The 27,757-nt window shown below is 42.1% G+C and overlaps 1 protein-coding gene across 1 annotated transcript in view; it reads right to left on the bottom strand.

Annotated features, from left to right (window-relative positions):
* LOC138350473 (protein amalgam-like) overlaps window positions 1-27,757 on the bottom strand; it is a 229,538-nt gene that overhangs the window by 7,083 nt on the left and 194,698 nt on the right. Inside the window, exons 5-6 of the mRNA XM_069301450.1 lie at window positions 9,447-9,604; window positions 8,424-8,547 (exon numbers count right to left, since the gene is read on the bottom strand). Of these exons, the coding sequence (XP_069157551.1) occupies window positions 8,424-8,547; window positions 9,447-9,604 (282 nt within the window). The remainder of the gene's footprint in view (window positions 1-8,423; window positions 8,548-9,446; window positions 9,605-27,757) is intronic.

Here is a 27,757-nt window from a genome sequence, read left to right as displayed (position 1 = left end):
ATCACTGTAAGCAGGAAATGTCTGGAGGTGGGAGAGTGGTGCGAGACGGGAATGTAGAGTGAGAGGTGTAGATGGCGTGACCGGTTGGTGTAGATTTATTTTTTCTACCACAGACGTGGCCAGGCATTTACAATGCTAACCAGCATATATACATTTTCTTCTGTCCTCCATGGACAGGGTTAGAGATGTGTTAAACATATAGTTCAAGGGTTTATTGAACACTCAACCACAGAAGGTGATTCGGTGCTTTTAAAATGCTAAGCTAACCTACATACGTAAATAAATAGATACACAGATTTACGTATGCCCTACATAAAGTGTTCGATGTGTCTTTTACATAGTGTCATTAATGTGCATTTACAAAGGTGAAATGTAATTCTGATCAGCTTCCATATATACTCTATACACATACATATACGGGTGTGGATTGACAGGGAGAGTATAGTGAGGGAAACAGATGAGTGTGGAGGGTGTGAAGTGTACCTTGAGTAGTGGAGGATGAAGGCAGGTGTGTGCAGTAGAGTACATAATGGATGAGTGAAATGAGCCACAGAGGAACAGGAAGGATAAGTGAATCACAGAGGTATGGAGAGAACAGGAACAGGGGAGTTGATGAGCTGGATAGGAAGGGAACTATCAAGGGAAAGCTCCAAGCCATTATGATTATGCAGCAATTGGAAGGGGTTAGGATAAGGATTTGGGATGGGAGGAGGGGGGGGGAAGGAATGGGGCCCAACCACTTGGATGTTCGGGGATTGAACGCCGACCTGCATGAAGCGAGACCGTCCAGCCCAAGAGTTATGTACAAGTGTACACACATGATTGAAGTACACACACACACACACACACACACACACACACACACACACACACACACACACACACACACACACAAGCAGGAGGGAGTGGAGGAAGTACAGAAGACAAAGGACAGAGGACAACAGGATTAGATGTAACAGAGCTAGGAATGATTACATTAACATAAGACGAGAATCGGAAAGAAATTACGAGAATGATATTGCAATCAAAGCGAAAAAAGCAACCTAAACTACTACATAGCCATATAAGAAGGAAGATGTCGGTAAATGACCAAGTGACAAGACTGGGGAAAACAGAAGGGGCATATACAGAAAGTGACAAGGAAATCTGCGAGGCACTGAGTGCAAGTTTCCATGGAGTGTTCACAACCGAGCCTGAGCAGCTCTCATTGTTAGAAGGGCTTACCCTAGTCAGAAGACTATCAGATATAGAGGTGACAGCAGAGAAGGTCATGAAACAGCTGACAACACTGGATGCAGCTAAAGCGGTTGGACCAGACAAAGTATCACCGTGGATACTAAAAGAGGCAGTGCAGGCCCTCAGCGTGCCTCTGGCAATAATCTTTAATGAATCACTTATGTCGGGAGAATTACCCACTTGCTGGAAGAAGGCAAATGTTGTACTGATTTTCAAGAAAGGAGATAGGGAGGAGGCACTCAATTACAGACCCGTATCAATGACAAGCATCCCCCTGCAAAATACTTGAAAGATTAATTAGGCTGAGACTTGTTGCACACCTGAAGAGCATTAGGTTTGTAAACAAACGCCAACATGGGTTCTGCACAGGGAAATCATGCCTAACAAACCTTGTGGAAGTCTATGATAAAATAACAAGGATAAGGCAGGACAGAGAAGGCTGGGCAGACTGCATATTTCTAGACTGCCAGAAAGCCTTTGACACAGTACCGCACATGAGACTGCTATACAAACTTGAGAGGCAGTAAGCGGAAAGGCCCTAGCATGGATGAGGAATTACCTAACAGGAAGGAGCCAGAGAGTAATGGTAATGGTCGAGAAGTCGGACTGGCGAACAGTAACGAGTGGAGTACCTCAAGGATCGGTGCTGGGACCAATCCTCTTTCTTATTTATGTAAATGATATGTTTACAGAAGTGGAATCCTACATGTCAGTGTTTGCAGATGACGCAAAATTAATAAGAGTTGTGACAGATGAGGATTGTAGGATTCTCCAAGAGGATCTGGACAGGTTGCAGAGATGGTCAGAGAAATGGCTACTGGAGTTCAACACGAGTAAATGTAGAGTTATGGAAATTGGATCAGGTGATAGGCGGCCAAAGAGACAGTACACAATGAATGGGAACTGCTTACCTGTAACGATTCGAGGAAGAGACCTGGGAGTGGACGTAACACCTAACCTAACTCCTGAGGCACATATAAATAGGATAACGACATTAGTGTACTCTACACTGGCGAAAATTAGAACTTCATTCAGAAACCTAAGTAAGGAGGCTTTTAGGGCACTGTACACTGCCTACGTGAGACCAGTCTTAGAGTATGCCGCACCGTCATGGAATCCCCACCTGAAGAAACACATAAGGAAACTGGAAAAGGTTCAGAAGTTTGCGACGAGGCTTGTCCCAGAGTTACGAGGGATGGGGGTATGAAGAGCGCCTGAAAGAACTGAACCTTACGACACTAGGAAAAAAGAAGGGAGAAGGGAGATATGATACGAACATATAAAATACTCATGGGAATTGACAAAGTGGAGATAGATGAAATGTTCACACGCAATAGTAACAGAACGAGGGGCCATGGGTGGAAGCTGGAAACTCAGATGAGTCACAGAGACGTGAGGAAGTTTTCTTTTAGCGTGAGAGTAGTGGGAAAATGGAATGCACTTAAGGAACAGGTTGTGAAAGCAAACTTTATTCATAATTTTAAGACTAGATATGATAGGGAAATGGGACAGGAGTCATTGCTGTAAACAACTGATGGCTAGAAAGGCGGGATCCAAGAGTCAATGCTCGATCAATGAGTACAATGTGTGTACTCACAAATAGGTGAGTACACACAGGAATGCATTAGGCAGTGGTGTGGCGGAGGCTGACTCCATTTACAGTTTTAAATGTAGATATGATAGAGCCCAGTAGGCTCAGGAATCTGTACATCAGTTGATTAACAGTTGAGAGGCGGGACCAAAGAGCCAGAGCTCATCCCTTGCAAGCACAATTAGGTGAATACACTTAGGTGAGTACAGGTGGTGGTCTGGTAGCCCGAGTGGACAGCGCGCGGACTCTTAATCCTGTGGCCCGGGTTTGATTCCCGGACCAGGCACAAACAAATGGGCAAAGTTTCTTTCACCCTGATGTCCCTGTTACCTAGCAGTAAATAGGTACCTGGGAGTTAGACATCTGTTACGGGCTGCTTCCTTTGTGCGTGTGTGTAGGGGGGGGGGGGAATTTGTTAGTAGTTAGTAACAGTTGATTGACAATTGAGAGGCGGGCCGAAAGAGCAGAGCTCAACCCCTGCAAGCACAACTGGGTAAATACATACACGCACACACACACACACACACACACACACACACACACACACACACACACACACACACACACACACACACACACACGCATTCAGCGGGTATTTTATTCCTTCCTTTCTTGCATACATTAGCAATTTTCCACACTGGCAGTTCACTCTCTTGCAGTTGAGGAATGCAACAATAGGTCGACTCAATGAGCCAGCTGCCACTTCCCAACTCCATGGCTAGATTCATTCTGGTTGTGCAGCTTTTATGTAACCCAACGCCTCCAGTACCATCCCTGCCTCCTCTTGTGTGACCCAACGCCTCCAGTACCATCCCTGCCTCCTCTTGTGTGACCCAACGCCTCCAGTACCATCCCTGCCTCCTCTTGTGTGACCCAACGCCTCCAGTACCATCCCTGCCTCCTCTTGTGTGACCCAACGCCTCCAGTACCATCCCTGCCTCCTCTTGTGTGACCCAACGCCTCCAGTACCATCCCTGCCTCCTCTTGTGTGACCCAACGCCTCCAGTACCATCCCTGCCTCCTCTTGTGTAACCCAACGCCTCCAGTACCATCCCTGCCTCCTCTTGTGTGACCCAACGCCTCCAGTACGATCCCTGCCTCCTCTTGTGTAACCCAACGCCTCCAGTACCATCCCTGCCTCCTCTTGTGTGACCCAACGCCTCCAGTACCATCCCTGCCTCCTCTTGTGTGACCCAACGCCTCCAGTACCATCCCTGCCTCCTCTTGTGTGACCCAACGCCTCCAGTACCATCCCTGCCTCCTCTTGTGTGACCCAACGCCTCCAGTACCATCCCTGCCTCCTCTTGTGTGACCCAACGCCTCCAGTACCATCCCTGCCTCCTCTTGTGTGACCCAACGCCTCCAGTACCATCCCTGCCTCCTCTTGGCTCCTTTCTAGTTGACTCAGATTCTTTTTTTTAGATAAATTCCGCTTTTTCCTGTTCATTGGGAGTTCTTTACTCAATTGATTTCTTGCACTCTACCATTTAGCACGTCACATATCTCTTAGTTATTGTCTGTGTATCATCAGGTTATATAGGTGTTTTGCTTTGTTCTTTCAGAATATATATATATATATATATATATATATATATATATATATATATATATATATATATATATAAACTGAAAATTCACACACCAAAAGTGCCTCGAACCCATACTGCCAGGAGCACTCTGCTGGCGTACAGGATCCCTTAACCGCTCAACCAACACGACCGGACAAAAGAGGATGGTAGCCGAGGCTATTTCCATCCCCCCGCCGCCACTCGGTTGGTAATCTTGGGCATGGTATTTTCTATGTATATTTATTTATATTTTCCATATATAATGGTCCCCATGGTCCTGAGGACCATTCAGGCATGTTCGCATTTGTGTTCCTCACGTGTGCCCCAAAGAATGAGGTGATTTGATAAAATACCATGCCCAAGATTACCAACCGGGGCATCATCGCCGGGGATCGATCCCTGGACCCAAGGATTACGAATCCCGAGTTCTGTCCACTCAGCCACCAGGCTCCTTATGTATGTGTGTGTGAGTGTATAAACGCGCGTGTGTGTGAGTGTATAAGCGGGTGTGTGAGTATGTGTTTCAGTATATCTGTGTATGATGTTATTTGTGTGTGTGTTTGTGAATGATGTTATTTGTGTTGTGTGAATAATGTTTGGCAGGAAAAGAGAGATAGGGGGGGAGGGGGAAGGGAGGGCAGGGGGAGGAAGGGAGAGAGAGAGAGAGAGAGAGAGAGAGAGAGAGAGAGAGAGAGAGAGAGGGGGGGGGTCATTGTGCTGGCGACCCGCCCCTGGGACGTGCTCATGTATAAAGGATAAACGAATTTTCCTAGCCGTTGAGGGAGGAATTTTCCTGATGTGAAGAACATAAACGGATTTTACTCTTTGTTGGGAAGGGAATGGTAGGGTGAGGTCGTCTGGTAGTAAAGTGGGGGAGTGGATTAATGCCCTCCTCTTCTCACCTAGTTGTGCTTGACGGGGTTGGGCTCTGGCTCTTTGGTCCCGCCTCTCAACTGTGACTAGCGTACAGGTTCCTGAGCCTACTGGGCTCTATCATGTCTACACTTGAAACTGTGTATGGAGTCAGCTTCCACTACATCACTTCCTAAAGCATTCCATTTGCCAACTATTCTGACACTAAAAAATAGTCATTCTAATATCTCTATGGCTCATTTGGGCACTCAATTTCCATCTGTGTTCATAGTACGTGTGCCCCTTGTGTTAAATATTCTCTCTTTATCTATCGTATTAATTGCCTTGAGAAACTTGTATGTGGTGATCATGTCCCCCCAAACTCTTCTGTCTTATAGCGACGTGAGGTTTAATTCCCGTAGCTCATGCCCCTCTGTTCGGACACTAGTCTGGTGGCAAACATTTGAAACTTCTCCAGTTAAGTCTTATGCTTGACGAGGTATGGACTCCATGCTGGAGCTTCATACTCCAGGATTGGTCTGACATATGTGGTATATAAGATTCTGAATGATTCCTTACACAAGTTTCTAAAGGCCGTTCTTATGTTGACCAACCTGGCACATGCTGCTGATGTTATCCCTGTAACACCATAAAGGTGTTTTAATTTAATATTTTACATACAACATGAGACAGCCAGACAGGATATTGACAGGCGCCAGGTTGTCTGTCTCTTAGCAATTAAGAAGTCACACCTAGAAATTTAATGGTCAGAGATTGCCTTCGGATCAGGTCATGTGAAGTGACCTTGCTTTCTGCTAAGCTGATAATTGCAGACGGTTCGTGGTGTCTTTCCGTCAAACAAGCCGCTTTTTAGGTGTGGTAGATAGACGGTCTGAGGCTCTCTATTGAGTAAGCGGGGCTCTCAGATTCCCCATAAATACCCAGGGAACTGTACATTCAGGAGATAAGACATAGAGAGGATTGAAGATCGAGCAGGAGAGAAGAACTCCCAGAACCCCATCAACCAGGTATCAACCAGGAGCGAGTAGATGGTGATCTCCAGGCTCCAGCCTCCTCACTGGTCTTCCCAGACCAGAAGAGGGACTCTACTCTGCCTGTCAACTGTAGCCTCTCCCCCCCACTCTCTATCCAACTTAGGTTCGAAGACTTTGGTGAGTTGAACTTAAGGTGACAAATTTTTTGTGTTTCCAACTTAAGGTGTTGTGTGATTTTCTGGGGCAGTTAGCCGTAGTGTGGTGTGTGGTGACTCACTTTGTACAGTAATGTTGTACAGTATATTGATTTGAAGACATTTTGTTGTTATAGATCCATATAGACTATATTCTAATATATAAACTTTTGCCTAAAACATCCAAATAGCTTCAAAAAAATATATGTACTCTATATGTATTTTTCAGGCTTACGGAAAAGATATTATAAATGGTTCAGTTGTTTGTTGGTGGTGGTAGAAAGTTTAGTGTTTTGTATTCGCTTCGGAACAAATGGTAAGTTACTAGCCCAGCCCGTCCTCCAAACAAAGATCCAAAAGTGATTCCATGCACCCGCCAAACCCCCTGTTTATGAATGAAAAGCGGTTTACACACGACTCACAACTGCTGACGTTCGAACATATCCGGAACAAGTGTTTCACTGACGAATTTTGTTCGAATCACAACGCTATAAATGCTTCACCCACGTACTACAATTTCAAATAATCGCCAACAGAACCTAAACACCTAACCTAACCTATCCTATGCCTATATATGCACAATATGCTAATATATTATAAAAATAATTTATACTTGAGAAAATTCCCGTTTTGAATGAACAGCATGTTAAAATTTATGAATGCGTCTGTGGGGTCGACCGCTGGATGTAATGGACTTGAGTCGAGGACGCGTTGCACTAGCCGTATATGTTGATTACAAATATACAAAAACAACAAATAAGTTTTTAGGAAAATTCATTCGACAGATTTTTATTTTCATATTGGAGTTTGCATTAATATTGTATAGCAAATATTACAGTGTGTTATGAACGTACCTGAACGAGTTCACCTGGACAGATTAATTAAAATTTTATATTAATTTCTTATATATATATATATATATATATATATATATATATATATATATATATATATATATATATATATATATATATGAATGAAAGCTCCACACCCCAAAAGTGATTCGAACCCGGACTGCCAGGATCACACTGCGACTGGTTTTCATTCGCATGTATGGTTGGGGACCATTCAAACTTGTTCGCATTTGTGTTGCTCACGTGGCCCCATAAAAATGAGGTGATTCGATGAAAAGCTATGCCCAAGATTACCATCAAAGTGCCGTCGGGGTGGTGGTTTAAATAGCCTCGGCTATCACCACTTTTTGTACGGTCACTGATGGTCGAGTGGTTTAAGGCACCGTGTACTCCAGTTGCAATGTGCTCCTGGCGGTCTGGGTTCGAGTCACTTCTGGGGTGGGGCGTTTTCAGTTGCATGTTTTGGTAGCAGTCTTTCTTGTAAACATATGTTGTTGAATAAGACCGAAAGGGTAAGATTAATAATTCTAACACGAATCTACTCAATATTTCTAACATTTTTCTTCAATGTCGAGGGTAATTGAAAAATTAACTCTACAAAATTTTTTTTTTGTTTACATTTTTATTAATGGTCTAAAAATAAAAATGTAAAAAATTAATTTTGGAGTGTTAATTTTTCAATTACCCTCGACAGTGAAGAAAAACGTAAGAAATATTGAGAAGATTCGTGTTAGAATTATTAACCTTACTTTTTCGGTCATATTTAACAACACAACAACACACACACACACACACACACACACATATATATATATATATGTATATATATATATATATATATATATATATATATATATATATATATATATAATATTAATAATGGATTGAAAGTGTGTTCCATTTTCCTTGTAATACATGTGTTTAACTGCAATACATCAAAAATAAATATATGTACAGTATTCAACGTTTGATGCTCAGGTAAATATCAAACACATATGTAACTTGCGACATAAAGTATATGTTGCTAGGTAAATACTCCTTCACTTACCGTCCTAGTACACACACACACACACACTCACACACACACAGTACTTACCTTACTAGGTGAATACGCACCTCCCCCCAACACTCACCTGTGACCACATGTACAGTAACGTTGGCAGGTGTGGCCAGGTGTGGCTCGCAGGAGTAGGTGCCGGCGTCAGAGAACCGCACGCGCGTCACCACGAGACTGCTCGTAAAATTTTTGTGGCGTACCTGTCAGTTGAAGGAAGACGGGGGGGGGGGGGAGGGGGAGGGGGAAGAGCACGTGTTAGTATCACGTGGTATTAATAAAATAAGTTATGGTACATAAAATATATATTACATATACATTACATGTACATATATATTGGTTATTATTGGTGTTATAATAATTGGTTATTAATAACACGAATATGCCTATTACGTGTTGTTAATAATGTTTTTTGGTAACCATATACGTGCTGGTTATCAAGGATCTGTTAAATGTATATACAAATAATTATTTTTTTATAGATATAATAATTATTATTATACCACTAATAACCCGTAGTTTGTTCTAGTCTCCATAAAGGATTTCCCACTGTGTTCCAATTGCCATATGAGATTTAAATAGCCTCACTGTTTAGGGCTTAATTAATATGTAAAGAATGTGTTATTCAACATGTGTATTGATTAGTTAATTTTTGAAGTATTTGGTTACATTGAATAGGTTTCTGATTTGAAAATTGGGAGACGAGGATATATATATATATATATATATATATATATATATATATATATATATATAATATATATTACAGCTCCTGCTTGCAGTTTCATCAGGTTCCTTATATGATAGTTCCCTATTTGATAGCTTCAAAGTACATTCTCATGAAATAAATGAGTCTCTAGGAGCAGGTTTCAGATGAGCTGAGATAGGATAACAGCTCGTGCTTGCAGTTTCACTAGGTATGTCAACTGACAGCCCTTATTAACACTAGATTTAGTTATAAAGAGAGAGAGAATAACTACACACACACAGGCAAGCCCCAAAACATTTCAAACATTACCCCACAGACTCACATCTGAACTACGGAACGGACGCGACAAAACAACATAAGAGAAAGCATAAGTCTGGACAGGAGGAGTCGAACCTTGAGTTCGTGTTTGCCGTAGTTGACCATGGTGGAGTTGTGGTACCAGAAGATGTAGACAGGTGGAGCGACGGCGTGCCTCACCTGGCACTCCAGTGCCAGCTCAGATCCTTCCTCAATATGTACTTCATTCGGCCCGTTAACTACGGCCTCCGCCTCTGTCAAATGGAATGGTAAAAAGACAATAACCAAAACTAAATAGACCTATGCAATAAAAAAATACTTGCACAATAACCTACTGCGGTGATTCGCAATTAAATGCACTTTATGATAGAATAAATGTAGAATGAGTGATGGATCAAAATATTTACCAAGAATATACGAAAATAGACAATTACATTGACGAATAATTATATACAAAGCTTCAAAGTGACGCATAATAATAATATTGAAACACGCCCAGGCTCAGAGGAATTTCCATTAAGCCATTTCATGTAGTTTAAGCTATTTATGATTTAGTAAAAGCAGCAGCAGGTAAAACCTTTTCACCTGCTGCTGCTGCATTTCCATGTGTAAAAATGTATAATATATATATACATATATATATATATATATATATATATATATATATATAACTGAAAACTCACACCCCAGAAGTGACTCGAACCCATACTCCCAGAAGCAACGCAACTGGTATGTACAAGACGCCTTAATCCACTTGACCATCACGACCGGACAAAATGAGGTGATAGCCGAGGCTATTTGAACCACCCCACCGCCGGCACTCGGATAGTTATCTTGGGCATAGCATTTTACCAAATCACCTCATTCTTTGGGGCAACACTTGAGGAACACAAATGCGAACAAGCCTGAATGGTCCCCAGGACATATGCAACTGAAAACTCACACCCCAGAAGTGACTCGAACCCATACTCCCAGAAGCAACGCAACTGGTATGTACAAGACGCCTTAATCCACTTGACCATCACGACCGGACAAAATGAGGTGATAGCCGAGGCTATTTGAACCACCCCACCGCCGGCACTCGGATAGTTATCTTGGGCATAGCATTTTACCAAATCACCTCATTCTTTGGGGCAACACGTGAGGAACACAAATGCGAACAAGCCTGAATGGTCCCCAGGACATATGCAACTGAAAACTCACACCCCAGAAGTGACTCGAACCCATACTCCCAGAAGCAACGCAACTGGTATGTACAAGACGCCTTAATCCACTTGACCATCACGACCGGACAAAATGAGGTGATAGCCGAGGCTATTTGAACCACCCCACCGCCGGCACTCGGATAGTTATCTTGGGCATAGCATTTTACCAAATCACCTCCTTCTTTGGGGCAACACGTGAGGAACACAAATGCGAACAAGCCTGAATGGTCCCCAGGACATATGCAACTGAAAACTCACACCCCAGAAGTGACTCGAACCCATACTCCCAGAAGCAACGCAACTGGTATGTACAAGACGCCTTAATCCACTTGACCATCACGACCGGACAAAATGAGGTGATAGCCGAGGCTATTTGAACCACCCCACCGCCGGCACTCGGATAGTTATCTTGGGCATAGCATTTTACCAAATCACCTCATTCTTTGGGGCAACACGTGAGGAACACAAATGCGAACAAGCCTGAATGGTCCCCAGGACATATGCAACTGAAAACTCAGTTGCTTCTGGGAGTATGGGTTCGAGTCACTTCTGGGGTGTGAGTTTTCAGTTGCATATGTCCTGGGGACCATTCAGGCTTGTTCGCATTTGTGTTCCTCACGTGTTGCCCCAAAGAATGAGGTGATTTGGTAAAATGCTATGCCCAAGATAACTATCCGAGTGCCGGCGGTGGGGTGGTTCAAATAGCCTCGGCTATCACCTCATTTTGTCCGGTCGTGATGGTCAAGTGGATTAAGGCGTCTTGTACATACCAGTTGCGTTGCTTCTGGGAGTATGGGTTCGAGTCACTTCTGGGGTGTGAGTTTTCAGTTGCATATGTCCTGGGGACCATTCAGGCTTGTTCGCATATATATATATATATATATATATATATATATATATATATATATATATATATATATATATATATATATATATTTATTGAATATATATTTTCGTATATATATATATATATATATATATATATATATATATATATATATATATATATATATATATATATATATATATATATTAGTATATTTTGGTAGCAGTCTTTCCTGTAGACATATATTATTAAATATGACCGAAAAAGTAAGATTAATAATTCTAACACGAATTTTCTCAATCTTTCGTACATTTCTTTTCACTGTTGGTGGTAATTCAAAAATCAGTTCTCCAAAATTCATTTTTATTTCTAGTCTGACGCGACACTTGAGCGCGTTTCGTAAAACTTATTACATTTTCAAAGACTTTAGTTTACACATACACAACTGAATAGAACTTACACAGATAAAGATAAAGATTAAGATTAAGCCACCCAAGGGGTGGCACGGGCATGAATAGCCCGTAAGTGGTACAATTTTTTTTTTTTTTTTTTTCTCTCAGTATTCTGAGGTTGCATTTAACCATCAAGCTGTTATCGCGGGGGAGGATACTGCTTCACAGTCTTTATGAGGGTGTCCAGCTGCTGGACACCTTTGTTGACCAGGAGAGTGGCTGTGTTGATGGCTTCAGGGTGGCCACTGCATGATTCAGGAACTCTGAAAGCTCTTCTAAGGTCATTGCTTGCTTCACATTCCAGAAGATAGTGAAGTAATGGCTTTTCTGTGACAGTTTGGCAGAAGATGCACTCTCTCTGTCGGGGTTCACCAATCTCCCAGTTGCATCTGTAACCTATACGTAGTCTATATAGCCTAACTGCTATTTCCCTGTGGATTCCTTTTGGGATATTTAACCTTTCTAATTTGGTTGCCTGAAGATACCATGTTGCAGATGGCGAACCTTCAGCTATTCTCTGGTGCAGGTCGGCTTTGTTGAGATGTGAGTGTGTTTTGGTGATGATGTTTTTTATGTTCTCTAGGCTGGGTTGAATTGTTTTCTGTATCACTGGATGACGAGTTGCCAATTTAGCAATTTCATCAGCTTTTTCATTTATTGGGATTCCAATATGGGATGGGATCCAGTTTAAAGTTATGTTGAGTCCTTTGCCTTTAGCGACTGCTCCAAGATACAAAATGGTGGTAATTATTTCCACATTATCTTTCCACTGTTTTTGTCCTAGTATTTGAAGTGCAGCTTTTGAGTCTGTGTGTATGATTGCATTTTGAGTGTTTTATGCAATCACATATGCGAATGCCTGTTGTATGGCAAACAGCTCAGCTTGGGTTGATGATACTAGTCCTCCCAGTCTCCAATATGCCTGTACGCTGGTCGTGCAAAGAGCAGCGCCAGCACTCTCATATTCTGTGTCCACCGATCCGTCTGTGAAGATGTGGGTGGCTCCTGCTACTGCTATGCTATACATTTGCTCTTCTATTATGCGCCTTAGGATTGTCGGATCATAGGCAGCCTTTTTCTTTGGGAGACTTTCTATTACTATTTTGAAAGTAGGCTCTTCCCACGGCGCGGAAGGAGTGTAATTTGGGTGTGGATGATCACCCTCTCTATCAAGAATCATGTTTTTTAAATGTAGTCTGTTTAGGACTTTTCCTGCTCTTGCAACCCAAGAGATTCCATTGTTTTGGCCTAGTCCAACCACCAAGGCCTGCCGTACTGGGATTGGATCAGAAGAAATAATTATCTTACTGATAATTGTAGCTGTCCTTTGTGATATTCTTTCTTGTAGAGAGGGCAAACCCGTCTCCAGTCTAAGAGTTTCAAGCCTGGTCCACATGGGGGCTCCCAGTGCAGCTCTCATAGCATTGTTTTGGGCAACTTCAAGCTTTTTCCACTGTTGGTGTGATAGATTTGTGAGTGCAGGTGCGGCATAATCGATCACTGATCTGACTGCCTGTACATAGTATGTGCGAAGGACTTGCAGATTGGCTCCTCCAGAAAGGGAGGTTAGCGACCTGAGAATTGCCGTCCGGGCCGCAGTTCGCTCTCTCAAGTAAGTGACCTCAGCATTAAAATTCATGTGTGTGTCCAGGATGATTCCTAGATACTGATAGGTGTCGACCCATTCTATTGGTTGACCTGTACTGTGAGTTGAATGTTGGGCTTCGCTATTTTTATGGACATAGCCTTTGACTTTGAGAGGTTGAGTTTGATCCCAATCTGTTTTGCCTCTTTACTGATGCAGTCTAAGCATTTGGGTGCAAGGCGCGCCGCATCACTTCCTTTTATGATGATGACAAAGTCGTCCGCATAGTTTAGCAGCCTGCAGTGATGTGGGAGTTTCAACCTCATTATACTTTCCATTAAACAGTTGAAGAGAAGAGGGCTGAGAATACCTCCTTGCGGTGTACCATTTTCATGTCTTTTGTTGACCAGACCACACACTAGAAATTGAAGGGACGACGACGTTTCGGTCCGTCCTGGACCATTCTCAAGTCGATTGTGTGACAATCGACTTGAGAATGGTCCAGGACGGACCGAAACGTCGTCGTCCCTTCAATTTCTAGTGTGTGGTCTGGTCAACATACTTCAGCCACGTTATTGTGACTCATCGCCTTCATGTCTTTTGTACTCAGAGACTGTGCCATGAAGTTTTACTCTTGCTTCTCTGTTTATGAGACAGTTTTTGGTCCAGGAGAGCAGGTTGCCTCTGACCTCTTTGTCAATGAGGCAGCAGAGAATAGCTGGGGCGCTAGCCAGTTCAAAGGCTTTTTCGAGGTCCAGGAATATTAGAATTCCTGGTCTGTCATTCAAGTGGGCTAACAGAGTTGTAATACATTCCACTGTGCCAACCCCTCTTCTATAGGCATACATATCATGGTGCAGTTTAGGCATTTTCCACTCCAGTCTGTTGAGTGCCATTCTGTCAGCCGTCTTGGCTGCACAGCTTTGGAGAGAGATGGGCCTGGGATTAGCTGGATCTTTGGGTTTTGGGATCGGCACTATGTATGCTCTATTCCAAGCAGAAGGTCTAGTTTGAGAAGTCCAGGCTAAATTAATTAACCTTAGGTATGCAGCGTCTCCCTCTGGGCCGAGGTTTCTAATAATTTTATAGGTTATTTTGTCGGCTCCAGGGGATGTATCCTTGGAGTTTTTCTTATCCCGATTGAGCTCATCCAGTGTGAAGGGGGCATTAGTGTCAGAGACTTCTTCACATGCTGTAAGGATTCTGTGCCACCTTTCTTCCTCTAGTCCGGTCTGTACTGCTAATACATCTGGTGGAAGTTGATTGCTGGCTGCTCTCTCTGCAAACCTGGTTGCCAGTACTTCGGCTTCCTGTTGAGGATCCTTAGAGTGTGGAGCTTTAGGTGCTTTATTCCCTTTTAGCCCGGTGAATTTGCTGCCACATCTCTCCGAGAGAGGTGTGTTCATTCAGGTGTGAACACCATTCCAGCCACTTTTGTTCTTTTATTTGTCTGGTCTCTCGATGTACATGTTCCTTGACCTCACAAAGTAAGATCCTGTTGCGGTCACTTGGCTGCTTTTTGTATAGCTTTCTTGTTCTGTTGAGTCTATGGTTGAGTTCTTTGACACGTTCGCAATAGTACCAATGATCTTTATGGTGTCCGGTGGACTGTTTTTTCAGTGGGATTGAGTGGTTGGCTGCACTTTGAATCGCTTTGACAAATTCTTGTTCTGCCTGATTAATGTCTTCGGGAAGATCATTGTTTCTTTGCCACTCTGAAATGAGGTTTTGAAATCGGTCCCAGTTTGCTAAAGCAAAGTTCCAGGCTTCAGATGGAGGCGGAGGTGGGGTGGGTAGGTCTAACTGAAGATCAATTTGGATCCCATAGTGGTCGCTTGTCAGTGTGGGCTCAACTGACCATGTTGCTGCATCTCTTAGGGAGGCTGAAACGAAGGTTAGGTCTAATCTGCTTCCTTGGATGTGGGTAGGTTCATTCTTGTTTAGGATTTGTATTTCTGGAAGCTGGTCCAGTAGATGTGTAATGTGAATGCCGGCTTCATTTGTTTTGTTCGAACCCAGTGCCAATCGATGATGGGCATTAAAATCTCCACAAATGATTGTGTTTGTTGTTGTCGCGTGTCCAAATAACACAGAGAGATCCATTTCGGCTTGTGGAGACCTGTACACATTGAACACTTCAAGTTTGTCGTGTCTTAGCTCAATGGTGACTCCCATTACCTCTGTCCCTGCTCCACAATTGGGTGGGCTGGTTATGGATTTGGAGATCAGGTCACATTTTACATAGATTGCACATCCCCTGGATTGCCCATTGATCCATGGAAGGAAGAAGCCTCGATAGCCTGAGATTTTAGGTTCTAATCCGGCTCGAAGCAAGCTCTCCTGTAGTATCAGGATGTCTATGCCCTTGGTTGCTGCTATGCATTGCAAGTGTTGCAATTTAGTGCGCAGTCCTTGCACATTCCATTGCAGGATCTTTAGAATTCTAGGTTCTTGGAATTTGCTGATAATTCCGTGGTATCCATGGAGTCTGACGAACACGCCATGGAAGTTGCAATTGGTGTATAGGTTCTTAGTGGACCTGAAATTGACTCATCAATATCGCTTTCCGACGAGCTGGACTCTATCTGCTTTTTATGGGGGTGTCTCCTGCCCTGCTGTCTTGACGGAGTGGATATTACATCTTCGAATTTCTTGAGCTTGTGCTCAATTGTCTTCCGAGTCTCTGTGGTTTGCTTGATTCCATGTGAAGACAGCAGACTTTCGATTAACTCAGTGACCAAAGTTTTGAGCATTGGCCAGAGAGCGTCCAGTTCAGTGGGAGCACTATTTAATGTTGTGCAGGTTAGGGGCCTAGTGGCTTTTAGACCCTTCTCGGTGGTAACTTTGGCACTGGAATTGCTACTCCTATTGGCCCCAGTGTGCTTGCTGGATGAAATGGGAGGCCGACTACTTTGAACATGATTCTTGTGTCCTCCATCTTTCTTTTTGTCCTGTACTGTCTTCTCACCCTTCACCATGGCCGATGGTGAAGGGCCGTGTGCCCCTTTTCCTGAATGGGTAGACCCCACGCGGTTTTAGTGGGCATGGGAGCTGGTATTCGTTTTGGTGGGGGTTTCGGCTCCGCTGTAGGCGTGGTGGGGTTCGTTTGAAGCCTTTTGAGCGTTTCAGGGCATTTCAAGTTCCAGGCATGATGTGCCTTGGAACAATTTGGGCATTTTGCCTGAACAGGGTGGTTTGCCTTGAATTTATCAATACATGTTTTTGTATCATGGGGCTGGCTGCAGACTCTGCACCTCACTGGGCGTTGGCAGCCATCTTTGTGATGCCCAAATCTCTGACATCTAAAGCATCTTAGGGGTTCTGGGGTGTAAGGCCTGTGTTGGAACACCCCCCAGATTCCAAGGTCAAGTTTCTCCGGGATCCGTCCTCTTACTGTGAGAAGGACTTGTCGAGTTTCCTGTTTTGTTCGTACTTAGCATCTCTCTGCTGACACCACATAGTTCAGCTTTTCGAGATGGCCAAGGGCCATATGCAAGGGATAGTGGAGGACAATGACTTTACTTATTTTATCCTCTGGTTTCAGTTCCTCACATTATGCGTAATTTTTTAGAATCGTAGCGGCCGACTCGTCTTTTGGCCTCAGAATGTATTCTCCTTTGAGATTAGGTTTTGCTCTGACCTGGAGCTGGGGGTACTCTTTTTCCAGGTCCACTACAGTAGCGTAGGAAGACTTACCTTCCGTGTGCTGCACTTTGAAGACTGGAAGCGTAGATCTAGTCTGAGGCGCTGGGAGAGCTGGAGAGATTAATGGGCGATGGGTCGTCATGGAGTGGCTTGTCCTGTTGGCCTTATTCACGTGATGCCACTCGCCGTCACTTTCGGAACTAGTATCCATTATCGATGGTCTTTTCCTACACTGAGCAGCATTGCTGGATCGATTATAAGTCAATTGGAATTCCATGATGAAATTCAAATGATCACTTGTGGAGTGGTCTGGTGAGTGAAGGTGACAAAGTCAGCGTGCAGTTGGCTCACTGGAACTTACACGTCTCCGATTTGTTTATATCTACATTTGAGTGAGGTGGATGGGGTGAGGTGGTATTAATAGGGTATTAATTTCATCAACACAAGACAGAACACGAAACAATGGGTATTGAATAGAAGTGATTGTAGAAAGCCTATTGGTCCATATTTCTTGATGCTTCTGTATTGGAGCGGAGTCTTGAGGTGGGTAGAATATAGTTGTGCATTAATTGGCTGTTGATTGCTGGGCAATCAACAGCCCAGCAACTTTCTACAATCACTTCTATTCAATACCCATTGTTTCGTGTTCTGTCTTGTGTTGATGAAATTAATACCTTATTAAATACCACCTCACCCCATCCACCTCACTCAAATGTAGATATAAACAAATCGGAGATGTGTACGTTCTATTCAGTTGTGTATGTTTAAACTAAAGTCTTTGAAAATGTAATAAGTTTTACGAAACGCGCTCAAGTGTCGCGTCAGACTAGAAATAAAAATGAATTTTGGAGAATTGATTTTTGAATTACCACCAACAGTGAAAAGAAATGTACGAAAGATTGAGAAAATTCGTGTTAGAATTATTAATCTTACTTTTTCGGTAATATATATATATATATATAACAACTGTAATGTGGGTGGGAGTTCGCTGGTGTGTAGTGGTGGGAGAACATGACATGATTGGGGTCCTGGGAATGGTGTAAATTCTCTCGCTAAAAAGTAATGGTCTCTTTAAAAGCCTGCTTGGGGCTATAATGGTTCTGTGTTTGTGTAGGGAAGCTGTTGGTATGCTCACACATATGTCAATATTACACACACACACACACACACACACACACACACAAAATTATGTATATTTTCATATACAATCAAATCTTAGTACAGAATATTGAACAGACCACAACCTTTTCAGTATATTTCAGTGAGGAAGTTTCAAATTGCAACCTTTGGCTAATTATATATTTCATCAATATCTGGATCTCAGAGAGAGAGGCAAACTTCTTGTTATTTAGAAGTCGTTACAGGGACCAACTTCAGGGTTCCAACTCTCCGCTAATTACCTCTCGTTACCCCCGACAGTTTCACACACGAACTTCTTGTTAATGGCGTACCGTTAACTCCGAACTCGTTGGAGGTAATATGCCAGTGGTGCGGAGGGTAGTTTGTCTTGTTTCCACCTAGTTAGTGGTAAATATTTGTATAGATTATACAAATTATGTATATGTATATGTACTCTTATGTATATGTATAGATTACTCTCTCGTGTATTTGTTTAAACTACTCCCTCCTGTGAACTTGTTTAATATTACTTCCTCTTGTACATTTGTATAAACTACTCCCTCTTGTGTAATTGTATAAACTACTCTCTCTTGTGTTTTTGTATAGATTACTACCTCTCTGGTGTATATTGGCAAAATTTTGTATTTGGAGTAAAGAGGCCTATGTGGAAAGTTTTTTTTTGTCATGTGTTTAGAATGTTAAGATTCGCTACTTGGAACAAAAAGTTGCAAGTAGCACGGGCTATGGTGAGCCCGTAGGGGTGTTTAGAAGTTTGATACGATATAGAAGCGAGGTTCCTATGCAGGTGTTTATTGAGACACGATAACACACTCAGTCTGGTTGCGTTATCGGTGAAAAATAATTTGAGCAAATGATGTCATACTGGAGTGTCTAATATTACATTCCAGTGGTTGATGTTATACTTGAGGGATTGATGTCTCACTCAAGTGGTTGATGCATCGGTTGAGTGGTCGATGTCACACTCAAGTGGTTGATGTTGCACTCCAGTGCTTGACGTTACACTTGAGTGGTTGATGTCACACTAGAGAGATTGATGTTACTCTCGAGCAATTGATGCCACATTTGAAAGGTAAACAAATAATGTTAATCCCTCAATTTAGATTAGCAAATCAAAATAAATTATAACAAATGTCAAAAGAGCAATCTAAACCATGACCTCTGAAATAATTAATTAGTGAATATATTAAGTGAATAATTTGATATGAGGAGGGAACATAGTAATTATAAAATATAGAATGTAACAAAATTAACACTTCAACATGAAAAATATAAATATATAGAAAATACTTTATCACATTACAACTTTTTAAAATAATTTGCTGCCTACTTTTGTTTTAGAAAATAGGATTTTAAATAGCATATTTTCACCCATAATCAAGAGCTGTTTCCCAGAGATGTGGTGAATTCCCTGGACTCAGTCGATGTGAAGCATTAACTCTGAAAAGCATTCCAGGTATGCAAACCATAAATTCCGATCTACCCATGTCCCTCCCAAAGCTAATACCTCACCAATAATGCTTGCTTGGGGTGAGACTTCTTCTGAAAAGTCAGTGGTAAATGAACCTACACACGGCCACCAAATACTCCCATGAATGAACCTAATCTAACCAGTAATAAATGCATTATTTTAAGATTGTATAATTTATATTTGTTCAGTGTTGTTGCAGTAATATATGATAGAGCCCAGTAGGCTCAGGAATCTGTACACCAGTTGATTGACGGTTGAGAGGCGGGACCAAAGAGCCAAAGCTCAACCCCCGCAAGCACAATTAGGTGAGTACAATTAGGTGAGTACACACACACACACACACACACACAATTGGCGTGAAGTCACCAGTGGAGTCCCACAGGGCTCTGTACTCGGTCCTATCTTGTTTCTGATATATGTAAATGATCTCCCGGAGGGTATCGATTCATTTCTCTCAATGTTTGCGGACGATGCTAAAATTATGAGAAGGATTAAAACAGAAGAGGACTGTTTGAGGCTTCAAGAAGACCTAGACAAGCTGAAGGAATGGTCGAACAAATGGTTGTTAGAGTTTAACCCAACCAAATGTAATGTAATGAAGATAGGTGTAGGGAGCAGGAGGCCAGATACAAGGTATCATCTGGGAGAGGAAATTCTTCAGGAGTCAGAGAAGGAAAAAGACTTGGGGGTTGATATCACGCCAGACCTGTCTCCTGCAGCACATATCAAGCGGATAACATCAGCGGCATATGCCAGGCTGGCCAACATACGAACGGCATTCAGAAACTTGTGTAAAGAATCATTCAGAACTTTGTATACCACATATGTCAGGCCAATCCTGGAGTATGCAGCCCCAGCATGGAGTCCATATCTAGTCAAGGATAAGACTAAACTGGAAAAGGTTCAAAGGTTTGCCACCAGACTAGTACCCGAGCTGAGAGGTATGAGCTACGAGGAGAGACTACGGGAATTAAACCTCACTTCGCTGGAAGACAGAAGAGTAGGGGGGACATGATCACCACATTCAAGATTCTGAAGGGGATTGATAGGGTAGATAAAGACAGTCTATTTAACACAAGGGGAACACGCACAATGGGACACAGGTGGAAACTGAGTGCCCAAATGAGCCACAGAGATATTAGAAAGAACTTTTTTAGTGTCAGAGTGGTTGACAAATGGAATGCATTAGGAAGTGATGTGGTGGAGGCTGACTCCATACACAGTTTCAAGTGTAGATATGACAGAGCCCGATAGGCTCATGAATCTGTACACCTGTTGATTGACGGTTGAGAGGCGGGACCAAAGAGCCAGAGCTCAACCCCCGCAAACACAACTAGGTGAGTACACACACACACACAAAATTATGTATATTTTCATATACAATCAAATCTTAGTATAGAATATTGAATATCATGCAATGACTAAAGCACACCTTTTGTTCATAATAGTGCCACTAGTGTTGACCAGTCCACACACACTAGAAAATGAAGGGACGACGACGTTTCAGTCAGTCCTGGACCATTCTCAAGTCGATAGTGATTTCGACATGAGAATGGTCCAGGACGGACCGAAACGTCGTCGTCCCTTCATTTGCTAGTGTGTGGATTGGTCAACATACTTCAGCCACGTTATTGTGGCTGAAGTATGAGCACTAGTGGATTGGCACTAGTGGCACTCATCGCCTGTAGTGTCTCTAGTGCCAACTAGGGCACCATTGGTACTTAAGTTTTAAATGTTAGGCTTTAATGAAGACAAAATTGCAACTATCATTTAACCCAGCAAATGGACAACAGAAACCCAACGGTTTTAAAACTTTATTAAAACGTCAAAATAACACTTATATAACATTATTAGAACGTCAAACCAACGTTTTTATAACGTTACTGCAACGTTTTTATGATGTTAATATGTCAAAACATTTTCATGATGTTATTACAATGTTATACGAATGTATCTCAAACATTGTGATTATATTTTGTGTGTTGCTAGGAATTAAAACTTTGATTTGTATGAGTCATTTATATAAATGATGTAGATTCAGGTGTCGGCAGCAATATTTGCAAATTTACAGAGAATATAAAAATCGGGAGGGAAATAAACACAGAAGAAGACTCACTATCACTAAAAGACGATCTAAATAAGGCTTTTGAAATGGGCATAGATTGGTAGATGCAGTTTAATGCTGACTGCAATGGGGCTACGTAATGATGGTAGAGTTACCAGATACGAGCTAGAAGGTGTTGAGATTGCGACGTCGGATTGCGAAAGGTATCTGGGAGTTATTTTTAATTAGAATTTAAAACCAAAAAATTAATACATAAATGTTTGTAATAAGGCAAATAGGATACTGGGATTTATTTCTCGAAGCATTAGTAATGAAACACCTGGTGTTGTTCTTCAGCTATATCATGCTCTTGTTAGGCCCCATTTAGATTATGCAGTTCAGTTTTGGTCGTCATACTACAGAATAAATATAAATTCACTAGAACGCGTCCAGAGTAAGATGACGAAGTTAATCCCGCAAATTAGAAACTTGTCATATTAAGAGAGATTGACAAAGCTTAATTTACATTCTCTAGAAAGGCCAAGGATTAGGGTTGACGTGATAGAGGTGGACAAGTGGATGAATGGACATAACAAAGGGGATATTAAAAGTGTATTAAACGTATCAACGCAAAATAGAACACGAAACAATGGATATTAATTGGACAAATTTATATTTAGAATTGACCTGGGTAAATACTGGTTTGGTAACAGGGTTGTTGATTTGTGGAACCAATTACCGCGTAACATAATAGAAGTAGGATCCCTTGATTGTCTAAAGCATAGGATAGACATATATATATATAAATGAGTTTGGTAGATATAAATAGAAAATGCTTCGTTTGGGCCAATAGGTCTTCTGCACTTTTCCTGATTTATATGTTCTTAAGAAAAAACAAAGTGAAAAGGTTCTTTAAAAGGTTTTTACATTCAGTCGTTGGACAAGGTGATAAAAAATGTTAATTCAAATTAACAGAGATAACCAAGTATGGTACGACCATAAGTGTGCTTTTAACGTAGAAGAAACCATAGGACATAATTATAGTATGAAGAATGTTAGAATTGAAGTTGCATATACACGCATTCTAGTAGTGTGTGTGTGTAGTGCAGGATGATGATGTCTCCAGCATCGTAAGCTCTCCATACACCATGTATTCTGGGCATGGCAAGAGGCCCCCCAGCTCCCATGACTTACCTGAATGGTAGTTTAGAGATCTTTCTTTAGTGCCACTCGAAAACCTGGGCTTGGAGACTAATTAGGGAGCTTCACCCAGTTGTCCCTTAAAGAACCTTTCCTGATGGACACTCAGGGAGTTTACATTGGTGGCCACTCAGCGACCTTATAAATGGGGCCACTCAGTGAGCTTAATATGATTGCCACTCAGAGAGCTTAGCATCATGGCCACTCAGTGAACATAGCATGGCAACCATGCAGATAACATTGCTCTTCCATAAAATTTGAGCTGGTGGGCACCCAGAGGTCTTGGTAATCATTCAGACACCAAGTTGCTGCTACTCGGAAAATGTTACGTCAATTGGTAGTTCCATTGACGGGATTACTGGAACACTCATTATTAAAGAGATTTATATATTGGATCTTGGATCTTGCTCGTTCAAGTTTGCATTGTTGGTTCCTATTGCCCAAAAACTGGCTTATTTTGAGATCCTCTTAGACCAGTAACTCATCTTCTCTAGGATGCAACCCACAAAAGATGCCTAACTCACACCTCTGGTACATATGTTGTATTTAGGTGACCAGACACATGAGTTGAAAGGAAACATTGCCCAAATGCTTCAGTCCTGTGTACTGTTGGGTGAAGAGAGACACCAGTCGAAGGGAAGCGTTGCCCAAACGTGTGTCTCGTACGTGCCTACTAAGTCAACAGAAACATCAGTTGAAAGTGAAAAGTTGGCCAAAAGATTTTATGAAATTGATGGAATTGATCCCAGAAACTTCCGGTTGTGCTGACCGCTGTGCCACACACACTTTAACAACCACTTCTGTGTAGCACACAGACACTTTAACAACCACTTCTGTGTAGCATACAGACACTTTAACAGCCACTTCTCTGTAGCACACAGACACTTCAACTGCCACTTCTCTGTAGCACACAGACACTTTAACAGCCACTTCTGTGCAGCACACAGACACTTCTGTGTAGCACACAGACACTTCTGTGTAGCACACAGACACTTTAACTGCCACTTCTCTGTAGTACACAGACACTTTAACAGCCACTTCTGTGCAGCACACAGACACTTTAACAGCCACTTCTGTGTAGCACACAGACACTTTAACAGCCACTTCTCTTCAGCACACAGACACTTCAACTGCCACTTCTCTGTAGCACACAGACACTTTAACAGCCACTTCTGTGTAGCACACAGACACTTTAACAGCCACTTCTCTGCAGCACACAGACACTTTAACAGCCACTTCTCTGTAGCACACAGACACTTTAACAGCCACTTCTCTGCAGCACACAGACACTTCAACTGCCACTTCTCTGTAGCACACAGACACTTCAACAGCCACTTCTCTGTAGCACACAGACACTTCAACTGCCACTTCTCTGTAGCACACAGACACTTTAACAGCCACTTCTGTGCAGCACACAGACACTTTAACAGCCACTTCTGTGTAGCACACAGACACTTTAACAGCCACTTCTCTTCAGCACACAGACACTTCAACTGCCACTTCTCTGTAGCACACAGACACTTTAACAGCCACTTCTGTGTAGCACACAGACACTTTAACAGCCACTTCTCTGCAGCACACAGACACTTTAACAGCCACTTCTCTGTAGCACACAGACACTTTAACAGCCACTTCTCTGCAGCACACAGACACTTCAACTGCCACTTCTCTGTAGCACACAGACACTTCAACAGCCACTTCTCTGTAGCACTCAGACACTTTAACAGCCACTTCTGTGCAGCACACAGACACTTTAACAGCCACTTCTGTGTAGCACACAGACACTTTAACAGCCACTTCTCTGCAGCACACAGACACTTTAACAGCCACTTCTCTGTAGCACACAGACACTTTAACTGCCACTACTCTGTAGCACACAGACACTTTAACAGCCACTTCTGTGTAGCACACAGACACTTCAACTGCCACTTCTCTGCAGCACACAGACACTTTAACAGCCACTTCTGTGTAGCACACAGTCACTTTAACAGCCAGTTCTCTGTAGCACACACACACTTTAACAGCCACTTCTCTGCAGCACACAGACACTTTAACAGCCACTTCTCTGCAGCACACAGACACTTCAACTGCCACTTCTCTGCAGCACACAGACACTTTAACAGCCACTTCTGTGTAGCACACAGTCACTTTAACAGCCAGTTCTCTGTAGCACACACACACTTTAACAGCCACTTCTCTGCAGCACACAGACACTTTAACAGCCACTTCTCTGCAGCACACAGACACTTCAACTGCCACTTCTCTGTAGCACACAGACACTTTAACAGCCACTTCTCTGCAGCACACATACACTTTAACAGCCACTTCTCTGTAGCACACACACACTTTAACAGCCACTTCTCTGCAGCACACAGACAGACGCCTGCATACTGAAGGGATCACGTCGTCCGCCTCAACCCTCCGCTCCAGGAAACATTAAACCCGGACGACGGACCACGCGCCGTCGTTTGCAATTCCGTGATAAAACGGCATAAGACTTACCAGGGGTCTTGGGCTGAGATGCCTTCCAATATGTTATTCCAATTTTGTCGCTTATTTTTTTATTATTAAAGACTTCGCTGTATACTTAGCTGTAATAAAGATTGCTTTTATAGCTTTTCTTATGTATTTTTTTGTATCAGCTACCTTTGTGCACCAGGAGTGATTTGGCATTGCTGTATATTGGTATATTATGTTTTATAGCCTTATGACACCTTCCAGCCTCTTATGCCCCTTTAACACGCACGCATGATGACAGGTATATATATATATATATATATATATATATATATATATATATATATATATATATATATATATGTCGTACCTAGTAGCCAGAACACACTTCTCAGCCTACTATGCAAGGCCCAATTTGCCTAATAAGCCAAGTTTTCATGAATTATTTGTTTTTCGACTACCTAACCTAACTTTATCGGCTACCTAACCTAACCTAACCTATAAAGATAGGTTAGGTTAGGTTAGGTAGGGTTGGTTAGGTTCGGTCAAATATCTACGTTAATTTCAACTCCAATAAAAAAAAATTGACCACATGCATAATGAAATGGGTAGCTTTATCATTTCATAAGAAAAAAATTAGAGAAAATATATTAATTCAGGAAAACTTGGCTTATTAGGCAAATCGGGCCTTGCATAGTAGGCCGAGAAGTGCATTCTGGCTACTAGGTACGACATATATATATATATATATATATATATATAAATGGAAATGTTCGTTTGTTCAAAATCGCTAATCTCTGAAAGTTCTCCACCGACTGTTTTGAAATTTTCACACAAAGTTCCATTCGCATCCGAGCGGGTTTTTATATACATGCCTCACCTGCGACAGGGAAAACCATGCTTTTTTGAAAAACAGCGCCATCTGTTGGACGTAAGAGCAACACACGGTGTAATCTCCGAAAGTTCTTCACCGATTGCTTTGAAATTTTGACACAACGTTGCATTCAAATATATGTATGTTTTATATACTTACTATATAGATGCCACACCTGTGACAGATATATATACATGCTCTTTTTAAAAAAAAAACAGCACCATCTGCTGTGCATAATAGCAACACTCGCTCTACTAAATATGTTATGATTTCATTTCAATGTTTCCGATTGCATTGATAAATTATATTTTCATAGATTTCGATTTATTGTCATTTTTATTTAATTATTTTGTGACATTGCATTGGAATTGAGCTGTGTTGTTTACCATACCGTTCATTTTGTAAGTATAAGTATAGAGGCCACACCTGTGATAGGTAAAAACATTTTTTTTTTAAACAACGCCATCTATTGCACATAAGAGCAACACACACTATACTAAATATGTTATGATTCCATTTCACTGTTTCCGATTTAATTGATAAATTGAATTTTCATAGATTTCGATTTATTTCCATTTTGATTTAACTATTTTGTGTGACACTGCATTGGAATTGAGCTGCGTTGTTTACCATACCGTTCATTTCGTGAGTATAGTTTATTTTTTTAATTTTCCATTTTTGCATTTTGTTTTTTTAATCGTTTTTCTCATATTTCAGTGATGGGAACAATTGATATTCCAATTTTCTGATGGGAACATCAGATCATTTGGGAATGCAACAGACGAGGGATTGGGGAATGGTGGGGAGGATGAGGGGACGGGAGAGGGGGATGGTGGGAAGGACGAAGGGATAGGCCGGGGGGGGGGTAGTGGAGGGGCGCACAAGTGCGCCCCACGTATTAAATTTGACGTATTAATAAAATCTGTTAACACGTAAAATTTACGTTTTCAGTTAATCGGCCTCTGCAGGTTACGCGAGTTGCTTTAGTTAGTACGTTTCTGGTTTGGCAAACCATTTGCATTTTTTACGGAGTGGGCAATAGAGAGAACGGGCTGCACTGTGCGTGTCTGCCTCCAGTGTGACGGGATCTTCTTCTGCAATTCCAGTTGTCTTTCTGTGGAACTATTTCGAATTTTTTTGGTGGTCAAGAAAAATGCAGTCAGCCCATCCTCTCTCGCTTGGTTTGCTAAAGGGTGTGTGTGTGTGTGTGTGTGTGTGTGTGTGTGTGTGTGTGTGTGTGTGTGTGTGTGTGTGTGTGTGTGGGTGTGTGCGTGCGTATGTGTTTCTTTTTTTAAAGGAAGATCAGCCCCTTCCTTTAATTAGGTGAGTTTACACACATAATTCATGTTAGCATTAGGTACCAGGAGCCGGGAGACAGCTCCCGGTATTGCAGTAATGTTCCAAAGTTACTTGGAGGTGTTCGAAAATTTACACCTCACCTCTCACCCCGAACACCTCGTCCACCTTTCACACCACGTCCATAGTGTTATTTGATTATCTCTTGGAGTTAA

The sequence above is a fragment of the Procambarus clarkii genome, chromosome 45, assembly GCF_040958095.1.
Source record: "Procambarus clarkii isolate CNS0578487 chromosome 45, FALCON_Pclarkii_2.0, whole genome shotgun sequence".
In the NCBI taxonomy this organism is placed as follows: Eukaryota; Metazoa; Arthropoda; class Malacostraca; order Decapoda; family Cambaridae; genus Procambarus; species Procambarus clarkii.
This window is presented reverse-complemented; position numbering and strand designations above follow the sequence as displayed.